The sequence below is a fragment of the Nerophis lumbriciformis genome, linkage group LG13 (genome assembly GCF_033978685.3).
Source record: "Nerophis lumbriciformis linkage group LG13, RoL_Nlum_v2.1, whole genome shotgun sequence".
Taxonomy (NCBI): Eukaryota; Metazoa; Chordata; class Actinopteri; order Syngnathiformes; family Syngnathidae; genus Nerophis; species Nerophis lumbriciformis.
In genome coordinates, this window is record NC_084560.2 from 55001 (window position 1) to 77601 (window position 22601).

The 22601-nt window shown below is 44.6% G+C and overlaps 1 protein-coding gene across 3 annotated transcripts in view; it reads left to right on the forward strand.

Annotated features, from left to right (window-relative positions):
- The first annotated feature begins 7744 nt into the window (after positions 1–7744).
- Positions 7745–22601, forward strand: part of LOC133613936 (uncharacterized) — a 35365-nt gene continuing 20508 nt past the window's right edge. For all 3 annotated transcript variants that reach the window (XM_072914388.1, XM_061971869.2, XM_061971868.2), the window contains exons 1-2: positions 7745–7904; positions 8698–8854. In XM_072914388.1, the coding sequence (XP_072770489.1) occupies positions 8771–8854 (84 nt within the window). In that variant the 5' untranslated portion in view covers positions 7745–7904; positions 8698–8770. The remainder of the gene's footprint in view (positions 7905–8697; positions 8855–22601) is intronic.

Genomic DNA, 22601 nt, shown 5'->3' on the forward strand with positions numbered 1-22601 from the left:
TATATATATATATATATATATATATATACATACTGTACATACATACATATATATATATTTACACACACACACATATATATATATATATATATATACATACTGTACATACATACATATATATATATTTACACACACACACATATATATACATATACATATATATATATATATATATATATATATATATATATATATATAGTGTGTATATATATACAGTATATACACACACACATATATATACACACACACATATATATATATATATATATATATATATATATATACATACATATATATGTATATATACTGTATATGTATATATATATAGGGACGGCGTGGCGCAGTGGAAGAATGGCCGTGCGCGACCCGAGGGTGCCTGGTTCAATCCCCACCTAGTACCAACCTCGTCATGTCCGTTGTGTCCTGAGCAAGACACTTCACCCTTGCTCCTGATGGGTGCTGGTTAGCGCCTTGCATGGCAGCTCCCTCCATCAGTGTGTGAATGTGTGTGTGAATGGGTAAATGTGGAAGTAGTGTCAAAGCGCTTTGAGTACCTTGAAGGTAGAAAAGCGCTATACAAGACAACCCATTTATTTATTTATATATATATATATATATATATATATATATATATATATATATATATACTGTATATGTGTATATATATATATATATATATATATATATACACATATACATATATATATATATATATATATACACACACACATACATATATACACACACACACACATATATATATATATACTCCTCTCTGAGCTGCCACTTTAACGTGGTAGAGGAGTTTGCGTGTCCCAATGATCCTAGGAGCTATGTTGTCCGGGGGCTTCCATGCCCCCTGGTAGGGTCTCCCAAGACAAACAGGTCCTAGGTGAGGGATCAGACAAAGAGCAGCTCGAAGACTTCTATGGAAATGCAAGAACCGAGACTCAGATTTCCCTCGCCCGGACGCGGGTCACCGGGGCCCCCCTCCGGAGCCAGGCCCGGAGTTGGGGCACGATGGCGAGCGCCTGGTGGCCGGGCCTGTCCCCATGGGGCCCGGCCGGGCACAGCCCGAAGAGGCAACGTGGGTCCCCCCTCCAATGGGCTCACCACCCATAGCAGGGGCCATAGAGGTCGGGTGCAATGTGAGCTGGGCGGTAGCCGAAGGCAGGGCACTTGGCGGTCCGATCCTCGGCTACAGAAGCTAGCTCTTGGGACGTGGAACGTCACCTCGCTGGGGGGAAAGGAGCCTGAGCTAGTGCGCGAGGTAGAGAAGTTCCGGTTGGATATAGTCGGACTCACCTCGACGCACAGCAAGGGCTCTGGAACCAGTTCTCTCGAGAGGGGCTGGACTCTCTTCCACTCTGGCGTTGCCAGCAGTGAGAGGCGACGGGCTGGGGTGGCAATTCTTGTTGCCCCCCGGCTCAGAGCCTGCATGTTGGAGTTCAACCCGGTGGACGAGAGGGTAGCTTCCCTCCGCCTTCGGGTGGGGGGACGGGTCCTGACTGTTGTTTGCGCTTACGCGCCAAACAGCAGCTCAGAGTACCCACCCTTTTTGGATTCACTCGAGGGAGTACTTGAGAGTGCTCCCCCGGGTGATTCCCTCGTTCTACTGGGGGACTTCAATGCTCATGTTGGCAGCGACAGTGAAACCTGGAGAGGCGTGATTGGGAAGAATGGCCGCCCGGATCTGAACCCAAGTGGTGTTTTGTTATTGGACTTTTGTGCCCGTCACGGATTGTCCATAACGAACACCATGTTCAAGCATAAGGGTGTCCATATGTGCACTTGGCACCAGGACACCCTAGGCCGCAGTTCTATGATCGACTTTGTAGTTGTGTCATCGGATTTGCGGCCTCATGTTTTGGACACTCGGGTGAAGAGAGGGGCGGAGCTTTCTACCGATCACCACCTGGTGGTGAGTTGGCTGCGATGGTGGGGGAGGATGCCGGACAGACCTGGCAGGCCCAAACGCATTGTGAGGGTTTGCTGGGAACGTCTGGCAGAGTCTCCTGTCAGAGAGAGTTTCAATTCCCACCTCCGGAAGAACTTTGAACATGTCACGAGGGAGGTGCTGGACATTGAGTCCGAGTGGACCATGTTCCGCACCTCTATTGTCGAGGCGGCTGATTGGAGCTGTGGCCGCAAGGTAATTGGTGCCTGTCGTGGCGGTAATCCTAGAACCCGTTGGTGGACACCGGCGGTGACGGATGCCGTCAAGCTGAAGAAGGAGTCCTATCGGGTTTTTTTGGCTCATGGGACTCCTGAGGCAGCGGACAGGTACCGACAGGTCAAGCGGTGTGCGGCTTCAACGGTCGCGGAGGCAAAAACTCGGACATGGGAGGAGTTCGGGGAAGCCATGGAAAACGACTTCCGGATGGCTTCGAAGCGATTCTGGACCACCATCCGCCGCCTCAGGAAGGGGAAGCAGTGCACTACCAACACCGTGTATGGTGCGGATGGTGTTCTGCTGACCTCGACTGCGGAAGTTGTGGATCGGTGGAGGGAATACTTCGAAGACCTCCTCAATCCCACCAACACGTCTTCTTATGAGGAAGCAGTGCCTGGGGAATCTGTGGTGGGCTCTCCTATTTCTGGGGCTGAGGTTGCTGAGGTAGTTAAAAAGCTCCTCGGTGGCAAGGCCCCGGGGGTGGATGAGATCCGCCCGGAGTTCCTTAAGGCTCTGGATGCTGTAGGGCTGTCTTGGTTGACAAGACTCTGCAGCATCGCGTGGACATCGGGGGCAGTACCTCCGGATTGGCAGAGCGGGGTGGTGGTTCCTCTCTTTAAAAAGGGGAACCGGAGGGTGTGTTCTAACTATCGTGGGATCATACTCCTCAGCCTTCCCGGTAAGGTCTATTCAGGTGTACTGGAGAGGAGGCTACGCCGGATAGTCGAACCTCGGATTCAGGAGGAACAGTGTGGTTTTCGTCCTGGTCGTGGAACTGTGGACCAGCTCTATACTCTCGGCAGGGTCCTTGAGGGTGCATGGGAGTTTGCCCAACCAGTCTACATGTGCTTTGTGGACTTGGAGAAGGCATTCGACCGTGTCCCTCGGGAAGTCCTGTGGGGAGTGCTCAGAGAGTATGGGGTTTCGGACTGTCTGATTGTGGCGGTCCGCTCCCTGTATGATCAGTGTCAGAGCTTGGTTCGCATTGCCGGCAGTAAGTCGGACACGTTTCCGGTGAGGGTTGGACTCCGCCAAGGCTGCCCTTTGTCACCGATTCTGTTCATAACTTTTATGGACAGAATTTCTAGGCGCAGTCAAGGCGTTGAGGGGATCCGGTTTGGTGGCTGCAGGATTAGGTCTCTGCTTTTTGCAGATGATGTGGTCCTGATGGCTTCATCTGGCCAGGATCTTCAGCTCTCACTGGATCTGTTCGCAGCTGAGTGTGAAGCGACTGGGATGAGAATCAGCACCTCCAAGTCCGAGTCCATGGTTCTCGCCCGGAAAAGGGTGGAGTGCCATCTCCGGGTTGGGGAGGAGATCTTGCCCCAAGTGGAGGAGTTCAAGTACCTCGGAGTCTTGTTCACGAGTGAGGGAAGAGTGGATCGTGAGATCGACAGGCGGATCGGTGCGGCGTCTTCGGTAATGCGGACGCTGTATCGATCCGTTGTGGTGAAGAAGGAGCTGAGCCGGAAGGCAAAGCTCTCAATTTACCGGTCGATCTACGTTCCCATCCTCACCTATGGTCATGAGCTTTGGGTTATTACCGAAAGGACAAGATCACGGGTACAAGCGGCCGAAATGAGTTTCCTCCGCCGGGTGGCGGGGCTCTCCCTTAGAGATAGGGTGAGAAGCTCTGTCATCCGGGGGGAGCTCAAAGTAAAGCCGCTGCTCCTCCACATCGAGAGGAGCCAGATGAGGTGGTTCGGGCATCTGGTCAGGATGCCACCCGAGCGCCTCCCTAAGGAGGTGTTTAGGGCATGTCCGACCGGTAGGAGACCACGAGGAAGACCCAGGACACGTTGGGAAGACTATGTCTCCCGGCTGGCCTGGGAACGCCTCGGGATCCCCCGGGAGGAGCTGGACGAAGTGGCTGGGGAGAGGGAAGTCTGGGCTTCCCTGCTTAGGCTGCTGCCCCCGCGACCCGACCTCGGATAAGCGGAAGAAGATGGATGGATGGATGGATGGAATACAATAGAATTCAGAAAAATATGCCTCTAAAATTGCACACGTCACGAAACTTTTACCATTTGTGTTTTAACTTCTTTTTCCACTCAACAGCTAAGAAAAACGGTTACATGCCTTCAAAATAAAACGCAGCTACAACATAAAAAACAAATGAGATTTTTAACTCACCGTAACGCTGTAGATTTGTCAACCTGGAGTGCGTACCACGGTGAATCAGATCTAACAATTGTGTCTCAATGTCTTGGGCTATTTCCTCAATGCACCGAGTCACGGTGAAGCCGACAGAGGCTACCACGCTATATTGTTGGATAAGCTCAGAGCAATCGGATTTGACAAAATCTCATGGAGCTGGATGCAATCTTACTTGGAGGGGAGGGAACAGGTGGTAGAGGTGAGTAAGCTGCGGAGTCCCCCAAGGCAGTATATTAGGGCCTTTACTGTTCCTAATATACATAAACGACATGTCATCAGCATGCGACTGTGCATTGTTCTTGTTTGCGGATGACTCAACCCTGCTGGTATCAGACAAGGACAAGTCACAGGTGGAGAAAATCCTCAGTGCTGAACTCTGTAGAACTTGCACCTGGCTCGCTGACAACAAGCTATCCATACACTTGGGTAAAACAGAATCCATCCTGTTTGGGTCCCACATCAACCTTAAGAAAGTCAATGACTTCACTATAAAAGTGGGTGACATTGTTATCACCAGGAAAGATGAGGTCACCTACCTAGGTTCCATTCTAGAGGCTAATCTTTCCTGTGATAAAATGGCAACCAAGGTCATCAAAAAGGTCAACCAACGAACGAGATTTCTCTATAGAATCTCCTCTCTGGTCAACAAAAGCACCATGAAGATTCTAGCGGGAACTCTCGTTCAACCCTTTTTCGATTACGCATGCACCTCCTGGTACCCTAGCACCTCCAAAACCCTCAAATCTAGACTCCAAACATCCCAGAACAAGCTAGTCAGATTACTTCTAGACCTCCACCCCAGATCACACCTCACTCCTACCCACTTCTTCAAAGTGGGCTGGCTCAGGGTGGAGGACAGAGTCAAACAACTTGCACTGAGCCTGGTCTATAAAATCCGCTACACCTCCCTGATACCGAAGTACATGTCAAACTACTTCCTTAATGTAAATGACCGCCATAACCACAACACCAGGGGGAGCTCCACTAACCACGTTAAACCCAGATTCCGAACTAACAAAGGTCTTAACTCATTCTCTCTCTATGCCACATCAATATGGGATGCACTCCCAAACAGGTGTAAAAGAAAGGGCATCTCTATCCTCCTTCAAAATTGCACTAAAACAACACCTCCAGGCAACTACAACCCTAAACTAACACCCTCCCCGGATTGTTAATAATCAAATGTAAATAATCAAAAGCAGATACTTTTTCTTATACTTTCTGATCTCTCTCTCTCTCTCTCTCTCCCTCCCTCTCTCTCTCTCTCTCTCTCTCTCTCTCTCTCTCTCTATGTCCACCGCTCGCTGTACATATCCTACCAAGTCAGTCATACACTGTTCCAATGTCCATTACTCTGGTGATACAATTGTTGATGACTGAAGTGATGATAACAACCAAACCTACATATATGTGTACATGGACGCACAGATTAAGAACACTGAACTGTGACGACTGCAATAACGTCTTCACCGTCAGACGCCATCTTGCTTTATCCTCTCCGTGTTTGGTTCGCGCGCAGTCTTGTCAGATCTCACGAGAGAAACAAGTAAGCAGCTCTTTTCTCTCCACCCCCGGTACAACTATTTTAGTATATACTATTTACTTATTCTGAAAATAAAAGTAAACTTGTCCATTTCAAATTTTCAAAACAAATACATACAACTTATTTTCGTAAAAATATTCAAATATTTAACAATGTATTGAAACAACATTAGCATAAGGAAAGAAAAAAAGAAAAAATAAATAAATATTACACTCATGATATTATTTTTGTCTTTGATGCTAATCGTTTTTATAATGTATCTTAGAATGTGGGAGGTTTTCATGTTCTTTTTAAATTTCCTTTGGTATTATATATATTATAACTATATAGCTATATCTATATATATCCACGCAAATATATATATATATATATATATATATATATATATATATATATATATATATATATATATATATATATATATATATATATATATATATATATATATATATATATATATATATATATATATATATTGTCAGGCTTGTCCCTGACAGTTTGACTGTGTTGTAGTTTTTTCTCTGTGTTTGTCTTAGTTTCCTGTCAGCGCTTTTATTTTGTCTTCATTTCCTGAGTGTCTCCCTGAGTGCTGCTTCCCCTCAGCTGTGGCTGATTGGCACCTGGCCACACCTGGTGTCAATCAGCCAGCTACTATTTAAACCTGCCTTCTCCTCCAGTCATGGCTGGATCATTGTCGTTACTACCTGTCGTGTCATTGTTTGCTGTATGCTGTCGTTGCTACCTGTGTGCGTTAAGCTTTCCCTGGATCCTGACTCCTGTTCCTGCTTCCTGGTTTCTGGTTCGTGTTTTCCTTTTCTTATTTTTTAACATTAAAACCATGTTTTCTCGTACAATGCCTTCCGCCTTCTCTGCATCTTGGGGTTCGGCACCTACAAACTCTGACATATATATTGTGATTTAGGGCTATATAAATAAACATTGATTGATATGTATATATATATATATATATATATATATATATCAATCGATCGATCGATTGAGATATATATATATATATGTATGTGTGGGGAAAAAAATGACAAGACTACTTCATCTCTACAGGCCTGTTTCATGAGGGGTTCCCTCAATCATCAGGAGATTTTAATGGAAGCATTCACGTACCATGGTTTATATAGGGCACAGAGTGGGTGGGTACAGGCTGGCGTAGGGGCGTGGTGATTGGCTCATGTGTTACCTAGGAGGTGTTTCCGTCTGTGGCGGCATGCTGATACAATTTCGCTGCGCTTGTTGAGGGATGACAGGTCTGGACGGTAAATAATAAACAGTTTCTCTTTCAAGCATAGGTTGCATCTTTTATTACCACTATTGTAAGGTGTGCTGGATGCAAGAATTTGCCATGTTATTGAATATTCAACATTATTGTCTTTGAGGTCCCAAATGTGTTTGCTGAGTTCTGTGGTATTCCGCAGGTTTTGGTTCCTGAAAGAAGCCTTGTGATTGTTCCATCTGGTTTTAAACTCTCCCTCGGTTAATCCTACATATGTGTCGGATGTGTTAATGTCCTTGCGTGTTACCTTAGATTGGTAAACAACTGATGTTTGTAAGCACCCCCCGTTGAGAGGGCAATCAGGTTTCTTGCGGCAGTTGCAGCCTTTGTTGGTTTTGGAGTCGCTCTGTCCGGGGGCCGACGGCTCATTTGCAATTGTTTTGTTGTGGTTTGAGATAATTTGTCGTATATTGTTCATACAGCTGTAGCTCAATTTAATGTTGTTCTTGTTGAATACTTTTCTTAGGGTGTTGCCTTTGGGGAAGTGTTTGTCAATCAGAGTGAGGAACTTGTGGCCAATGTTAGTCTTTTAAGACTATGATACCAATGATGTAATATTGTATAATCATGAACGTCTTTCACCAATCTCCTTTACTTTACGCCCTAATGCAAGTAGGACATGTTTGATGTCCTTCATGCTAATATGACATCACATGACATGCATAAGCTATAAGGAAGGGAGTTGTCCTTCACTCCATGGAACAGAACTACAGGAATGAAAGTGTAAAGCGAGAAGGACACAGGTATGTCATTTCTAGATCTGGGAAACTTCTATGTAAATATGATATGTATATTTGTTGTTGTTGTTTCCTACGCATTCATGTCTAGTGCAAGTACAATAAGCCATTCTTTGGTTCAATGTTATTAGCAAGCTATCCTGCAAAGATCCTGTAATAGATGTGCTGTGAAATAACACCAGGACAAGCTACTGGACTTCATTTGATAGTGTCCTCTACCGTCTTCTCAGACATTTCAAGTGCAGGCGGACAAAAGTCCAGAAAGTAGTGGACAGTAAAAGAAAAGTCCCAAATAAGCGGACTGTAAGACAAGGCCTTCTGCAGTGTACAGGACACATGGCATAAGAAGATTGATTGACAATGGTCTACAGTCCCTTTGCCAATCAGGATGCAGAACACAATGCGCAATCATGTGCTGTAAAAACAAAGGAAAAAAGCCTAAAAAAATACACACACAAAAAAGATGGGTGTAACAGCGAGGCCGTGTAAAGTGAAGCGTGTTGTAGTGAGAGAACACTATTAGTTTCACCTTGTAAATATCATTGCTGGAATAAAAACCACTTCACTATGTCCAGGTATATTCTTCCAAATTCAGAACATTACAAAATGGTCAAAGTCTGCACATGTGACAATAAATGTGGAGATGTAAAGTGCAAGTCATTGAATGGACTGGAAAACAACTAAAGAGCAAGTCAGGAATGCTCTCACTATTTGCCTACTAAGCAAATTCTCCGGAGATAGCTTCCCCCGTAGCTTAGCTACATTTCATGGAGACTAACTTGCAGCTTACATGTTCCAGGTATCTTGCCCATCACTTGGAGCCCACACAATTTTGCTGAGCGTCTGAGGACAGCAGAGGAGGACAAGCAAAAATGAAGGTGGAGATGTGGAAGGTGCACGCCACGTTACAGTCGGCGCTGGATGGCAACGTGGCCATTTCCACACCTCCAAATGTGGTAATGAAATGTACAATGCACATGTACAATGACAAGTGAGTACATCCTATCTACAACACATGACAAGTGAGTACATCCTATCTACAAACCTCCTTTCCATATGAGTTGGGAAATTGTGTTAGATGTAAAAATGTGTGGCGCATTATGAAGCCTAAAATAGCACAACGGACTGTTGAACAACTTAAGCTGTACATCAAGCAAGAATGGGAAAGAATTCCACCTGAGAAGCTTCAAAAATGTGTCTCCTCAGTTCCCAAACATTTGTGCCCCCCCTCCTTGTGGGGGGGGGGGGGGGGGCACAGGTCCGGTGGCCATGGATGAAGTGCTGGCTGTCCAGAGTCGGGACCCGGGGTGGACCGCTCGCCTGTGCATCGGCTGGGAACATCTCTGCGCTGCTGACCCGTCTCCGCTTGGGATGGTGTCCTGCTGGCCCCACTATGGACTGGACTCTTACTATTATGTTGGATCCACTATGGACTGGACTCTCACAATATTATGTCAGACCCACTCGACATCCATTGCTTTTGGTCTCCCCTAGAGGGGGGGGGGTTACCCACATATGCGGTCCTCTCCAAGGTTTCTCATAGTCATTCACATCGACGTCCCACTGGGGTGAGTTTTTCCTTGCCCTTATGTGGGCTTTGTACCGAGGATGTCGTTGTGGCTTGTGCAGCCCTTTGAGACACTTGTGATTTAGGGCTATATAAATAATCATTGATTGGTTGATTGATTGAGTGTTGTTCAAAGGAAAGGCCATGTAACACAGTGGTAAACATGCCCTTTCCCAACTACTTTGGCACGTGTTGCAGCCATGAAATTCTAAGTTAATTATTGGTTGCAAAAAGTTATGAGTTTGAACATCAAATATGTTGTCTTTGTAGTGCATTCAACTGACTATGGGTTGAAAAGGATTTGCATATATTTACATCTAACATCATTTCCCAACTCATATGGAAACGGGGTTTGTATATATGTCTCCGTCATCCATAGTTTTATCTATAAGCCATAAAGTAGGCAGGCACGGAGCTATTTCTCAGCGTGTGTTTATTCCAGCCGGCACATTAATACACTGACACACAACATCCCGATTCCAATCATGCATTGCTTCAAAACTACGGCAAGTAGTAATGTCCAAAAAAAGATAGTGACAGAGAATTCAAGCCTAAAATCACTTCTTTCCTGCAAATGAAATGTCACAGATGCTGCCCATACCTATGCTCCTTCAAAGACTGCTACTGGCTGCAAAGCATTGCACTTCAAATACAACAATGAGTAGAGACGAGTGTTATGTGTGTGCATTAGAGATGCGCGGTTTGCGGACACAACCGCGGAGTCGGATCGGGCGGATGAAATTTAAAAAAATAAGATTTTATCCGCTCGCGGGTCGGGTCGGGCGGATTAATTAGATTTTTTTTTTTTTTTTTTTTTTTTTTTGCGGGTGGCAGTTAAACCAATTGGTAAATATATATACATAGTTAAATGTTGTTACCCACATACGAAAAATGAGCAGGAACCTGCAGCATATGCCACAACAGAAGAAAAAAAAAAAAAAGAGATGGACACTTTTACGGAGCGGAGGGACGCCTCGCCGGGGTCCGGGACCGAGGCTCCTTCCCCCGAGAGGGCCCCACCGGGAGCCGTAGCTGAGGCGATCCGCGAGAAGGGCCCGACGCACGTCCAGGGTCACCACCGCGCCCACCGCACCGACACCCCGCCTCGTCCGCTTTCGCCGCGGCCGGCGTCACGCGCAGCAGGTAAGCAGCTTACCTGCCCGCCACCCCCGTGGCCGGGGGCTCGTAACATGGGTCACTCCGCGCGCTCCGCCCGCGCAGCTTACCTGCTTGCTCGCAAAATGATTATTAGCATTCAGACAGGTTAAAATGTTGCTAAAACCATCACTTTTCTATCAGTCACAGTGACTTTTCAAAACAAAAATATTACAGCAAAAATCATATGGGTATATATTTATTGACATGTTTATTCTGTAAGCTAACTTCAATAGTTTGAAATTATTTTGACAGTTAATGCCAGTTATCCTGTCAACCTTTCACAAGACTTCAATTTGTTAATTGAAAGTATAAATAGTATAAACACTTTTAACAGTATGTCGTGCTGTGAAATACAGCCGACAGGATGGCGCACCAAACACAAAGCAAGGCCATGCTGCAGGAGAACAAAGGACTTCTTTCATTTAAGGTTTGTGATAAACCATCAAACTCATTCGTTAAAAGGACTCTATAGTAATATAAAGCGAATTTTTCTGGACATTATCATGCAAGAAGTTTATTTTTGGGATCGCGATCACCGCGTAATGATTTTTAAAGGTTGCATTACATTATTAACTGTCCCATGTGATCAGCCAGTGCGATTGGAAGTCCATGCTCAATTATTGCCTCCGTAAATAAAACTTTGGCATTTATCACATCCAAAGAATCTGTTTGGGCGACGAAAAACGTTGAAAGTTTTCCACTTGTATCGCTAGCAACGGCATTAGACTTGTGTTTTTTTGTCCCAACGTGGTCTTTTACATCGCTAATTCCTCCGTGTCCGATCGAAAAATCTTGTCTGCACAAGGTGCAATTCGCGTAGTTTTCACCCTTTTTTTTTTTTAAATTAATATTAGATATATAACAACGGGCGGATGCAGTTCTGATCAAACGTTACATCGGGTGGATGGCGGATGGTTGACGACTTTCTGCCGCGGTTGCGGATGAAATAAATTGCCTATCCGCGCATCTCTAGTGTGCATATATACGTATGTGGAAATAAATGAACACTGAAATTCAAGTATTTCTTTATATATATATATATATATATATATATATATATATGAAAGATATATAAAAGAAATACTTGAATTTCAGTGTATTGTAGCTATAAATATTCCCCCCACCAATCTCCCGAATTCGGAGGTGTCCAGGGTGGCAAGTGTGTTTCAAATCCTAAAGTTGTTGTGGTTGTTTTACACTTACGTGCTGTGGTTAATAGTATTCTATCTTTATTTGTCGTTATTTACACTTTCTGAATAAATGGTGTGATAAAGATCATCAGTCAACTCATTGGTGTTCATTGAGAAGCTCTGCCATCCGGGGGGAGCTCAAAGTGAAGCCGCTGCTCCTCCACATGGAGAGGAGCCAGATGAGGTGGTTCGGGCATCTGGTCAGGATGCCACCCGAACGTCTCCTGAGGTAGGTGTTTACGGCACGTCCGACCGGTAGGAGGCCACGGGGAAGACCCAGGACACGTTGGGAAGACTGTGTCTCCCGGCTGGCCTGGGAACGCCTCGGGATCCCCCGGGAGGAGCTGGACCAAGTGGCTGGGGAGAGGGAAGTCTGGGCTTCCCTGCTTAGGCTGCTGCCCCCGCGACCCGACCTCGGATAAGTGGAAGAAGATGGATGGATGGATGGATGGAAATAATAAAAATGTAAAAAAAAAATCGATTAAAAAAAAAAAAAGAAAATCAAATCTGAATCGCACAACGGGAGAATCGTGATTCGAATTCGAATTTATTTTTTTCCCACACCCCTACTATATATATATACATATATATAGATAAATGAATAAATGATAAATGGGTTATACTTGTATAGTGCTTTTCTACCTTCAAGGTACTCAAAGGGCTTTGACAGTATTTCCACATTCCCCCATTCACACACTGATGGCGGGAGCTGCCATGCAAGGCGCTAAACCAGCAGCCATCAGGAGCAATATATATATATATATATATATATATAAAGAAAAACCCAGAAACCATCTTTGTAGTCATTTTTCTCCTGCGTGGACTTCCGTCTTCCTTTACAATGAGTGAAGCTGCACGAAACCCTGTGTCTGCAAGTGTAAATAATTTAGGTTTGAAGTTTTGTGTTTCTTGTAGAATCTATATAAAGTAATATACATTAGCCTATTGATAAAATAATGAAAAAAAACTCATTTATATATTTGTTTTATTGTATTGTTACATTAATAGCTGTTGTATTATAGGATGGCTTGTTAAACATTTCATAGGATTTTCAGAGTTTTTCAGATCAGCTAAGTCGTTCTTATTTACAGTACATATACAGTCAAGAAAATAAGTATTGAACACCCTGCTATTTTGCAAGTTGTCCCACTTAGAAATCATGGAAGGGTCTGAAATGTCCATGGTATAGGTGCATGTCCACTGTATGAGAGATGACCTAAAAAGAAAAATCCATAAAACACAATCTATGATTTTTTTTAACAATTTATTTGTGTGATAAAGCTGAAAATAAGTGTTTGAACACCAACATTAATATTTGGTAGAGTAGCCTTTGTTTGCAATTGCAGAGGTCAAACGTTTCCTGTAGTTCTTCAGCAGGTTTGCACAGACTGCAGGAGGGATTTTGGCCCACTCCTCCACACAGATCTTCTCTAGATCCGTCAGGTTTCTGGGCTGTCGCTGAGTAACACAGACTTTCAGCTCCCTCCAAAGATTTTCAATTGGATGTAGGTCTGGAGACTGGCTAGGCCACTCCAGAACCTTGATATGGTTCTTACAAAGCCACTTCTTGGTTTTCCTGGCTGTGTGCTTTGGGTCATTGTCATGTTGGAAGATCCATCTTCAATGATCCGACTGAGGGAAGGAGGTTTTTGGCCAAAATCTCACAATACATGGCTGTAACTGATAACGTAAAAACGTTTTAAGTTATCATAATAAATGTTTTGAGTTACAGTATACTTAAAAATGTGTGTTCAGTTGACTTAATTTATATTCAAAGTTCAATATAACATTTTGAATGATCATTAACTTAGTATTTATGTCTTCTTCATACTTAAATGATCTGATTGAATATATTTATACAAACTAAATGACATGGACTTGAAAAAAATAACTGAATACAATGTATTAATATCAATAGTATCTACTCAAAATATTACACCTTTTAAATGATCTGATTGAATACAAACTAAATGACATGGACTTGAAAAAAATAACTGAATACAATGTATTAATATCAATAGTATCTACTCAAACTATTACACCTTTTTGAACTCAAAATATTTACTTCTTGCCGACTTAATGTGCAAGATGCCCTGTTTTTAGAGAGCTGTGTTTTCTGAGAGGTTCTGTCCCCCAAAGACATGCCAAAAAAAACTAAGTGTGCAAATTCAGTTGTGCAGATTGTTGTGTACATGTAACTGTAGAACTATAGTCATGTGCAAGAGAAACCTCATCCTTGCAATAAAAGGTTCTTGACTAAAGTGTTACTGTCAAAATGTCAACAATTTATTAGGGTATAAAACAGCACCTTAAAACATACCTTTTAAAAAGGCAATAACAACTGTTACATTTTAAGTTTTTTATTTTCCCAGAACAGACTTAGTAAAACTGTGAAATGTCGAATAACATTAAAGTGCAACACCTGGAGTCAAACTTTTTTTTTTTTACAAATATATTTTAGCAGCCTATTTTGAATCATTGGGGATGAACAAACTTCCCTTTCTCTGCACTGTATTTTCTCAAGGAAGAGAAAAAAACTTATGAAAGCAGCAGCGCAGACATCTAAATTTGTGCAAATGAGGAAAATAAAAAAACATTCCAAATAAAACAGAAGAAAAGAAAAGAAAAGCTAATATAAATAAATAACTGAATCATCATTACAACTGAGGGCTGACTCAGCTCAGTGAGGTCAAGGAGGCAGTACAATAAAATGAACTAAATATTTACCTCTCATTCTAAAGTTATAAAAAGCCCACTGGGCATACGCAAAAGTGCTTTCAACATTTGAACAGACATGTCTATGGAAATCAGACAGGTTAACAGTAGAACAACATGGCTGCAATAATGATGCTGATCTGAAGCACATTTATGCATGGTTAATGAGTGCAGGCATGCACTTCTCAGCTGCTTCGTTACTCAAACTTGAACAAGTCATTTTTCAGGCAGAGTAGGCATGGCTTCAGTGCTTTGTTATCATCCAGACACAGCAGGACTTTCTGGATGAATGTGAATGTGTGAGTGACTTTCTTTGGAGAATCCAAGTCAGTGGTTCTTAACCTTGTTGGAGGTACCGAGCCCCGCCAGTTTCACTTTAGTGAAAAATAAAATGGGTTTTTTTTCAAATTCAAGAAAAAGTTGTTATTTTACTGGTGCACAAAATGAAGCGTGCATGAACATCACCTTGTTCAAAGAACAAAACCAACACAGTGCATAAACTCACAACAAATAACACACCTCACACACATTACCATGAATTGATTAACGTGGACCCCGACTTAAACAAGTTGAAAAACTTATTGGGGTGTTACCATTTAGTGGTCAATTGTACGGAATATGTACTGTACTGTTTCATATCATGTATTCTCCTCCTTTGCAATCTGCTAGTAAACGTTTCAATCGATCAATCAAACAACCGGCAAATCAGATGGAAAATTAGAGGGAACATTGTTTGGGAGTATCCATAATACGCCGACAGGGAGAAGTTTTTATTTACACGATAAGTCGGATGTGTCTTTACCTCCGTGGCGGAGGCTCCGCCGAACCCCTGAGGCCGACCCCTAGGGTTGGATGGAACCCGGGTTAAGAAGCACTGATCTAAGTGTGATGCATAGATTGAACCAAGCAGCACCACAAATGCATCAGCCAACCTGGGAAGCTCGCTCATAACAACTTCATCCTCTATCACGATGGATATGTTCTCCGGGCTGAAGCTGCTGGAACCAGTGGAGTCAGGGGCCACAGAGAGAAACGCCAGTGGTCTCCATCTCATCTTCACCCTGCAAAATAACAAGAAAATCAACTATAACCAATCCAGAAGGATGTCACACAATTCTTGTTTGTAGAGCCAAAACATACAGTATGCATAGTCCCCCTCTCCTCCTCCTCCTCCTCATCTCCTCTGCTCCTTCTTCCTCCCCGTCATTGTTTCCTCTCCTCTCCTTTCCTGTCATTGTTTTCCCTCCCCTCCTCTCCTCTCCTCTCCCCTCCTCTCATTCTTCTTCCTCCCCTCCCCTCCTCTCCTGTCCTTCCTCCTCCTCCTCATCTCCTCAAATCTCCAAGCATAACTTTGGCTGCAGAGACATACTTACATTACAGGTTTTGTAGAATTCAGTGTCATCCTCCCGGAGATACACTGGAAGTCCACGAAGAACCAGAGTGCGTCGCATGTTGATGTCATATTCTTCCTAGATGGAGAAACAAGAGAAAATGCCAGCATACCCAGTCCGTGTCACTGATATAACAGTGTGCATGCTTCAGTTCTGTTAAAAACAGTCATCTATGACTGACTACTATCAAGGCGTCTATAATCTGCAATGACAACACATATGATCAACATTGTCCCCATGAAAAAGGCAAACAAACTTACCTCCAAGTCATCAATTCTCAGCATCTCTTGCAGTGCCTCTGCTCCCTTTCCAGTCCTTGAGGACTTCTGTCGATACAGTGCAACCAGTTTTGGTGTGTAGCGCTCAAGTTCACAGTAGAACTGGTTGCGTCGATTCACATTTGTAATACGATGAAACTCTGCAAACACCTGTACACAGATATAAATATTTCGGTGTAAAAACAATCAGACATGGCAATGATTTTGATGAACTATTACTAATCAAAACATACTACATATTTACCTGTGAGGCCGGCCAGTTCTCCAGGAATTCCCGCACCCCTGGACTTCCTTGAACAATGTGTCGCCGGCGAAGGCCAAAGGTTGTGTGCATGAGTTTCTCTATCAGTATCTGCTCTCTCTCAGTCTCTTGTGTGATTTGTACTCTCTTGTGTGGCGCAGAGACGTCACACAAGATCTGCAGGGAGACAATAAACAAATGTCATTTCTTTCCAAATCATGGTGAATGGCATAACCAAATGGTGTTTTAAAATGAACAAATACTCACAAATGTTGCTCAAAATGACAAACTTTATTTCCAAGCACTCTATGGTACTATAACATAACAGAGAATGTGACTTAAGATGCAAAAGGCATATGATGATGTATAGTGTACTGCATTACGTGGTCAATCCCTTATTGGCGAGGGCGACTCCGTTAGACAGCCCTTCTGAACATATTAGGATTTTGCTTTTTTCTCCAAAGTCTGATCATTTCAAAAAAACTTTCACATATGCAGTAACTGCTTAATTCAAACATTTCACCAATATTTGAAACACGTCGTCCTCTGCATATTTATCAAGGCAAAGAACGTCTGTTTCCACTACGTTACCCTCAACGTTAACGTTACGTTGTTGACAGTAACAAAGTAACGTTAGCGACCTGGGCCTACAAACAACACTGACAATAAAGTCATAGGCTTTGGTTTCAACCACTTGGAAATATGTGGAATATCGTAGCATGTAACCTGCACACATTCACTGCGTCGAACAAAAGATAGCCTAAGTTAACCTTATTGAACTTTTGAAACGTTCATTTTCTACGTTACTCACCGGCTTCACGCGCGGAACTTTCAAATTCTGGAGCCGGAACACAAAACACAGATAAAAGACCATTTTACAATAGCACGGCGAAAAAATGACCGTCGTCGTGTGGGTTTTTTGACGAATAACACTCTTTTTCCACTTTTCTTCGCTCCCGCCTCACCTCCAGCTAGCGTCCAGACATCCCGAATGTTCTGGATACGTGCCCTAAACCGCTAGGGGTAGTGACGTCAGACGTCACGTCCCCTCACGCACGCACGCCCGTTCTTCTTCTTCTTCTTTTGATTTTTTATGGCGGTTGGCAAGCAACCTTGTGGTGTGCATTACCGCCACCTACTGTAATGGAGTGTGAACCGAGATGGATCCCTATTCTATTCATTTGGTGTGAGAGGAGTAGTTTTAGACTGGCTACGAAGTTATTTAGATAATAGACAAGAGGTTGTGGATGTTGTGGGTAATCCATCTGAACACATGAGGATTGAATGTGGACTTCCACAAGGTTTGGTTTTGGGACCAAAATGGTTTATTTTATATATGAATGATATATGTGAGGTATCAAAGTTATTGACATTTGTATTCATTGCGAACGACACCAACTTTTCTAGTTCGGGACATGACTTAAAAGCATTATCAAACATTATTGAACAGGAAATGATTCAACTTAAGAGACGGTTTGATGTCAATAAAGTATCATTAAATGTAAAAAAAACCAAAGTTCATGATGTCTTGTAAGAGGAAAAGGGAGGAAAGGATCACACTGTCAATAGATGGAATTGATATTGAAAGGGTTTCTGAACTTAGATTTTTAGGAGTGATACTGGATGACGGTCTGACATGGAAATCTCATATTGCACATGTACGGAAACAAATGTCTAAGAGTATTTTTATATTAAATAAGGTCAAATATGTGTTAGATTATAGGGCAATTGTGCACACTTACATTGCCATACATCAGCTACTGTGTGGAAGTGTGGGGGAACACATAAGAGTAACATAAAGGCATTGTATCAACTACAGAAAAGATTATTCATAAAGTAGATCACTTAGAACACACTAACATATTAATTATTAATTATGGTTTATTGAAACTACAGGGGCAGCACGGTGGAAGAGGGGTTAGTGCGTCTGCCTCACAATACGAAGGTCCTGAGTAGTCTTGGGTTCAATCCCGGGCTCGGGATCTTTCTGTGTGGAGTTTGCATGTTCTCCCCGTGACTGCGTGGGTTCCCTCCGGGTACTCCGGCTTCCTCCCACCTCCAAAGACATGCACCTGGGGATAGGTTGATTGGCAACACTAAATGGGCCCTAGTGTGTGAATGTTGTCTGTCTATCTGTGTTGGCCCTGCGATGAGGTGGCGACTTGTCCAGGGTGTACCCCGCCTTCCGCCCATGTGCAGCTGAGTTAGGCTCCAGCGCCCCCGCGACCCCAAAGGGAATAAGCGGTAGAAAATGGATGGATGGATGAAACTACAGCAGCTAGTAAAGTTACAGACATCATGTGTCACGTTTAAGGCTACAAGTAAAACATTACCAGCAAATTTACAACAAATGTTTGTCATCACTTGTGAGAATGAAGAGCATAGAAGAAAAGGTCATTTCCAACATGGGTATTCAGGGACAACTTGAAAACAAATGTGCATATCAGTGGTGGGGGTTCAACTATGGAATTCTCTTTACAATGAGATTTAGGCTGAAACGACGCGTCGACGTCATCGATTACGTAAAACGGCGTCGATGCGTCACATACCGTATTTCCTTGAATAGCCGTCGGGGCGCTAATTGATTTAAAACCTCTTCTCACTCCTGCGCTTACCAAAAGGCGTGGGGTAAATTTAGGCCTGCGCTTATAAATTTGAGTGATGTAAGGATACCATCACGAAAAGCACATTTAATTAAAAAAAAAACGTTATTATGGTCTTACCTTTACTTATGAGTCCATGCGCAGCTGCTTCTGATCAAAAGCATCGATAACCTGTTTATAGAAGCCTTCTTTATCTTTCTTCAGTTTTAAAAGTCTCTCTGTCTCGATGGAGATCTTCCTTTAAGTATTACCTCCTGCTTCCATTGAAAGTCCAGTTTAGAAAACGGTTTTATTTGAGATATGTAATCCTCCATGTTAAAAGTGCAAGCAAACGATCGCTGCTCACTCTTGTGGCTTGTTGTCTTCTTCTGCAGCACCGATCCAGGTTTTTGCACTTCCGATCCGATATCGATATTGTTTTTGCACTTCCGATCCGATATCGATACTGACCTATCCGAGCATGTATTCAAGTTTAAAGTTATTTAGCCTACTTAGTTGTCAGAATCATGTTGAAAAGGGTTTCGGTACTCTTGATAACAACTAGCCAGCTGAATTAGGGGACTTTGAATAATACACAATGGTTGGTAACAAGAAACTGACCTGTTTCTTCAAGGATAAACACAAAATAGACCAAATGATACATGACAAACAGAAATGGCATCATTGAACTAGGGCTGGGCGATATGGCCTTTTTTTAATATTGCCATATTTTAAGGCCATATTGCGATACACGATATATATCGCGATATTTTGCCTTAGCCTTGAATGAACACTTGATGCATATAATCACAGCAGTATGATGATTCTATGTGTTTGGATTGATTGATTGAGACTTGTATTAGTAGGTTGCACAGTGAAGTACATATTCCGTACAATTGACCACTAAATGGTAACACCCCAATAAGTTTTTACACTTGTTTAAGTCGGGGTCCACTTACATTGATTCATGATACAGATATATACTATCAGATATATGCTATCATCATAATACAGTCATCACACAAGATAATCACATTGAATTATTGACATTATTTATAATCCGGGGTGTGGAGGGGGGCGCCGGATGTAAGTGTCAAAAAGACAGCCAAAAGAGTTTGATATGAGAATAAATCTAAAGTTAAAATATAGGGTAGAAATGCACCCATTTGCAGGAAATGCTTTCAACATCTCCTCTCTGAGCTGCCACCTTAACGTGGTAGAGGAGTTTGCGTGTCCCAATGATCCTAGGAGCTATGTTGTCCGGGGGCTTCCATGCCCCCTGGTAGGGTCTCCCAACACAAACAGGTCCTAGGTGAGGGATCAGACAAAGAGCAGCTCGAAGGCTTCTATGGAAATGCAAGAACCGAGACTCAGATTTCCCTCGCCCGGACGCGGGTCACCGGGGCCCCCCTCCGGAGCCAGGCCCGGAGTTGGGGCACGATGGCGAGCGCCTGGTGGCCGGGCCTGTCCCCATGGGGCCCGGCCGGGCACAGCCCGAAGAGGCAACGTGGGTCCCCCCTCCAATGGGCTCACCACCCATAGCAGGGGCCATAGAGGTCGGGTGCAATGTGAGCTGGGCGGTAGCCAAAGGCAGGGCACTTGGCGGTCCGATCCTCGGCTACAGAAGCTAGCTCTTGGGACGTGGAACGTCACCTCGCTGGGGGGGGAAGGAGCCTGAGCAAGTGTGCGAGGCAGAGAAGTTCCGGTTGGATATAGTCGGACTCACCTCGATGCACAGCAAGGGCTCTGGAACCAGTTCTCTCGAGAGGGGCTGGACTCTCTTTCACTCTGGCGTTGCCAGCAGTGAGAGGCGACGGGCTGGGGTGGCAATTCTTGTTTCCCCCCGGCTCAGAGCCTGCATGTTGGAGTTCAACCCGGTGGAGGAGAGGGTAGCTTCCCTCCGCCTTCGGGTGGGGGGACGGGTCCTGACTGTTGTTTGCGCTTACGCGCCAAACAGCAGCTCAGAGTACCCACCCTTTTTGGATTCACTCGAGGGAGTACTTGAGAGTGCTCCCCCGGGTGATTCCCTCGTTCTACTGGGGGACTTCAACGCTCATATTGGCAACGACAGTGAAACCTGGAGAGGCGTGATTGGGAAGAATGGCCGCCCGGATCTGAACCCAAGTGGTGTTTTGTTATTGGACTTTTGTGCCCGTCACGGATTGTCCATAACGAACACCATGTTCAAGCATAAGGGTGTCCATATGTGCACTTGGCACCAGGACACCCTAGGCCGCAGTTCTATGATCGACTTTGTAGTTGTGTCATCGGATTTGCGGCCTCATGTTTTGGACACTCGGGTGAAGAGAGGGGCGGAGCTTTCTACCGATCACCACCTGGTGGTGAGTTGGCTGCGATGGTGGGGGAGGATGCCGGACAGACCTGGCAGGCCCAAACGCATTGTGAGGGTTTGCTGGGAACGTCTGGCAGAGTCTCCTGTCAGAGAGAGTTTCAATTCCCACCTCCGGAAGAACTTTGAACATGTCACGAGGGAGGTGCTGGACATTGAATCCGAGTGGACCATGTTCCGCACCTCTATTGTCGAGGCGGCTGATTGGAGCTGTGGCCGTAAGGTAGTTGGTGCCTGTCGTGGCGGTAATCCTAGAACCCGTTGGTGGACACCGGCGGTGAGGGATGCCGTCAAGCTGAAGAAGGAGTCCTATCGGGTTCTTTTGGCTCATGGGACTCCTGAGGCAGCGGACAGGTACCGACAGGCCAAGCGGTGTGCGGCTTCAGCGGTCGCGGAGGCAAAAACTCGGACATGGGAGGAGTTCGGGGAAGCCATGGAAAACGACTTCCCGACGGCTTCGAAGCGATTCTGGACCACCATCCGCCGCCTCAAGAAGGGGAAGCAGTGCACTACCAACACCGTGTATGGTGCGGATGGTGTTCTGCTGACCTCAACTGCGGAAGTTGTGGATCGGTGGAGGGAATACTTCGAAGACCTCCTCAATCCCACCAACACGTCTTCCTATGAGGAAGCAGTGCCTGGGGAATCTGGTGGTGGATGAGATCCGCCCGGAGTTCCTTAAGGCTCTGGATGCTGTAGGGCTGTCTTGGTTGACAAGACTCTGCAGCATCGCGTGGACATCGGGGGCAGTACCTCTGGATTGGCAGACCGGGGTGGTGGTTCCTCTCTTTAAAAAGGGGAACCGGAGGGTATGTTCTAACTATCGTGGGATCACACTCCTCAGCCTTCCCGGTAAGGTCTATTCAGGTGTACTGGAGAGGAGGCTACGCCGGATAGTCGAACCTCGGATTCAGGAGGAACAGTGTGGTTTTCGTCCTGGTCGTGGAACTGTGGACCAGCTCTATACTCTCGGCAGGGTCCTTGAGGGTGCATGGGAGTTTGCCCAACCAGTCTACATGTGCTTTGTGGACTTGGAGAAGGCATTCGACCGTGTCCCTCGGGAAGTCCTGTGGGGGGTGCTCAGAGAGTATGGGGTTTCGGACTGTCTGATTGTGGCGGTCCGCTCCCTGTATGATCAGTGTCAGAGCTTGGTTCGCATTGCCGGCAGTAAGTCGGACACATTTCCGGTGAGGGTTGGACTCCGCCAAGGCTGCCCTTTGTCACCGATTCT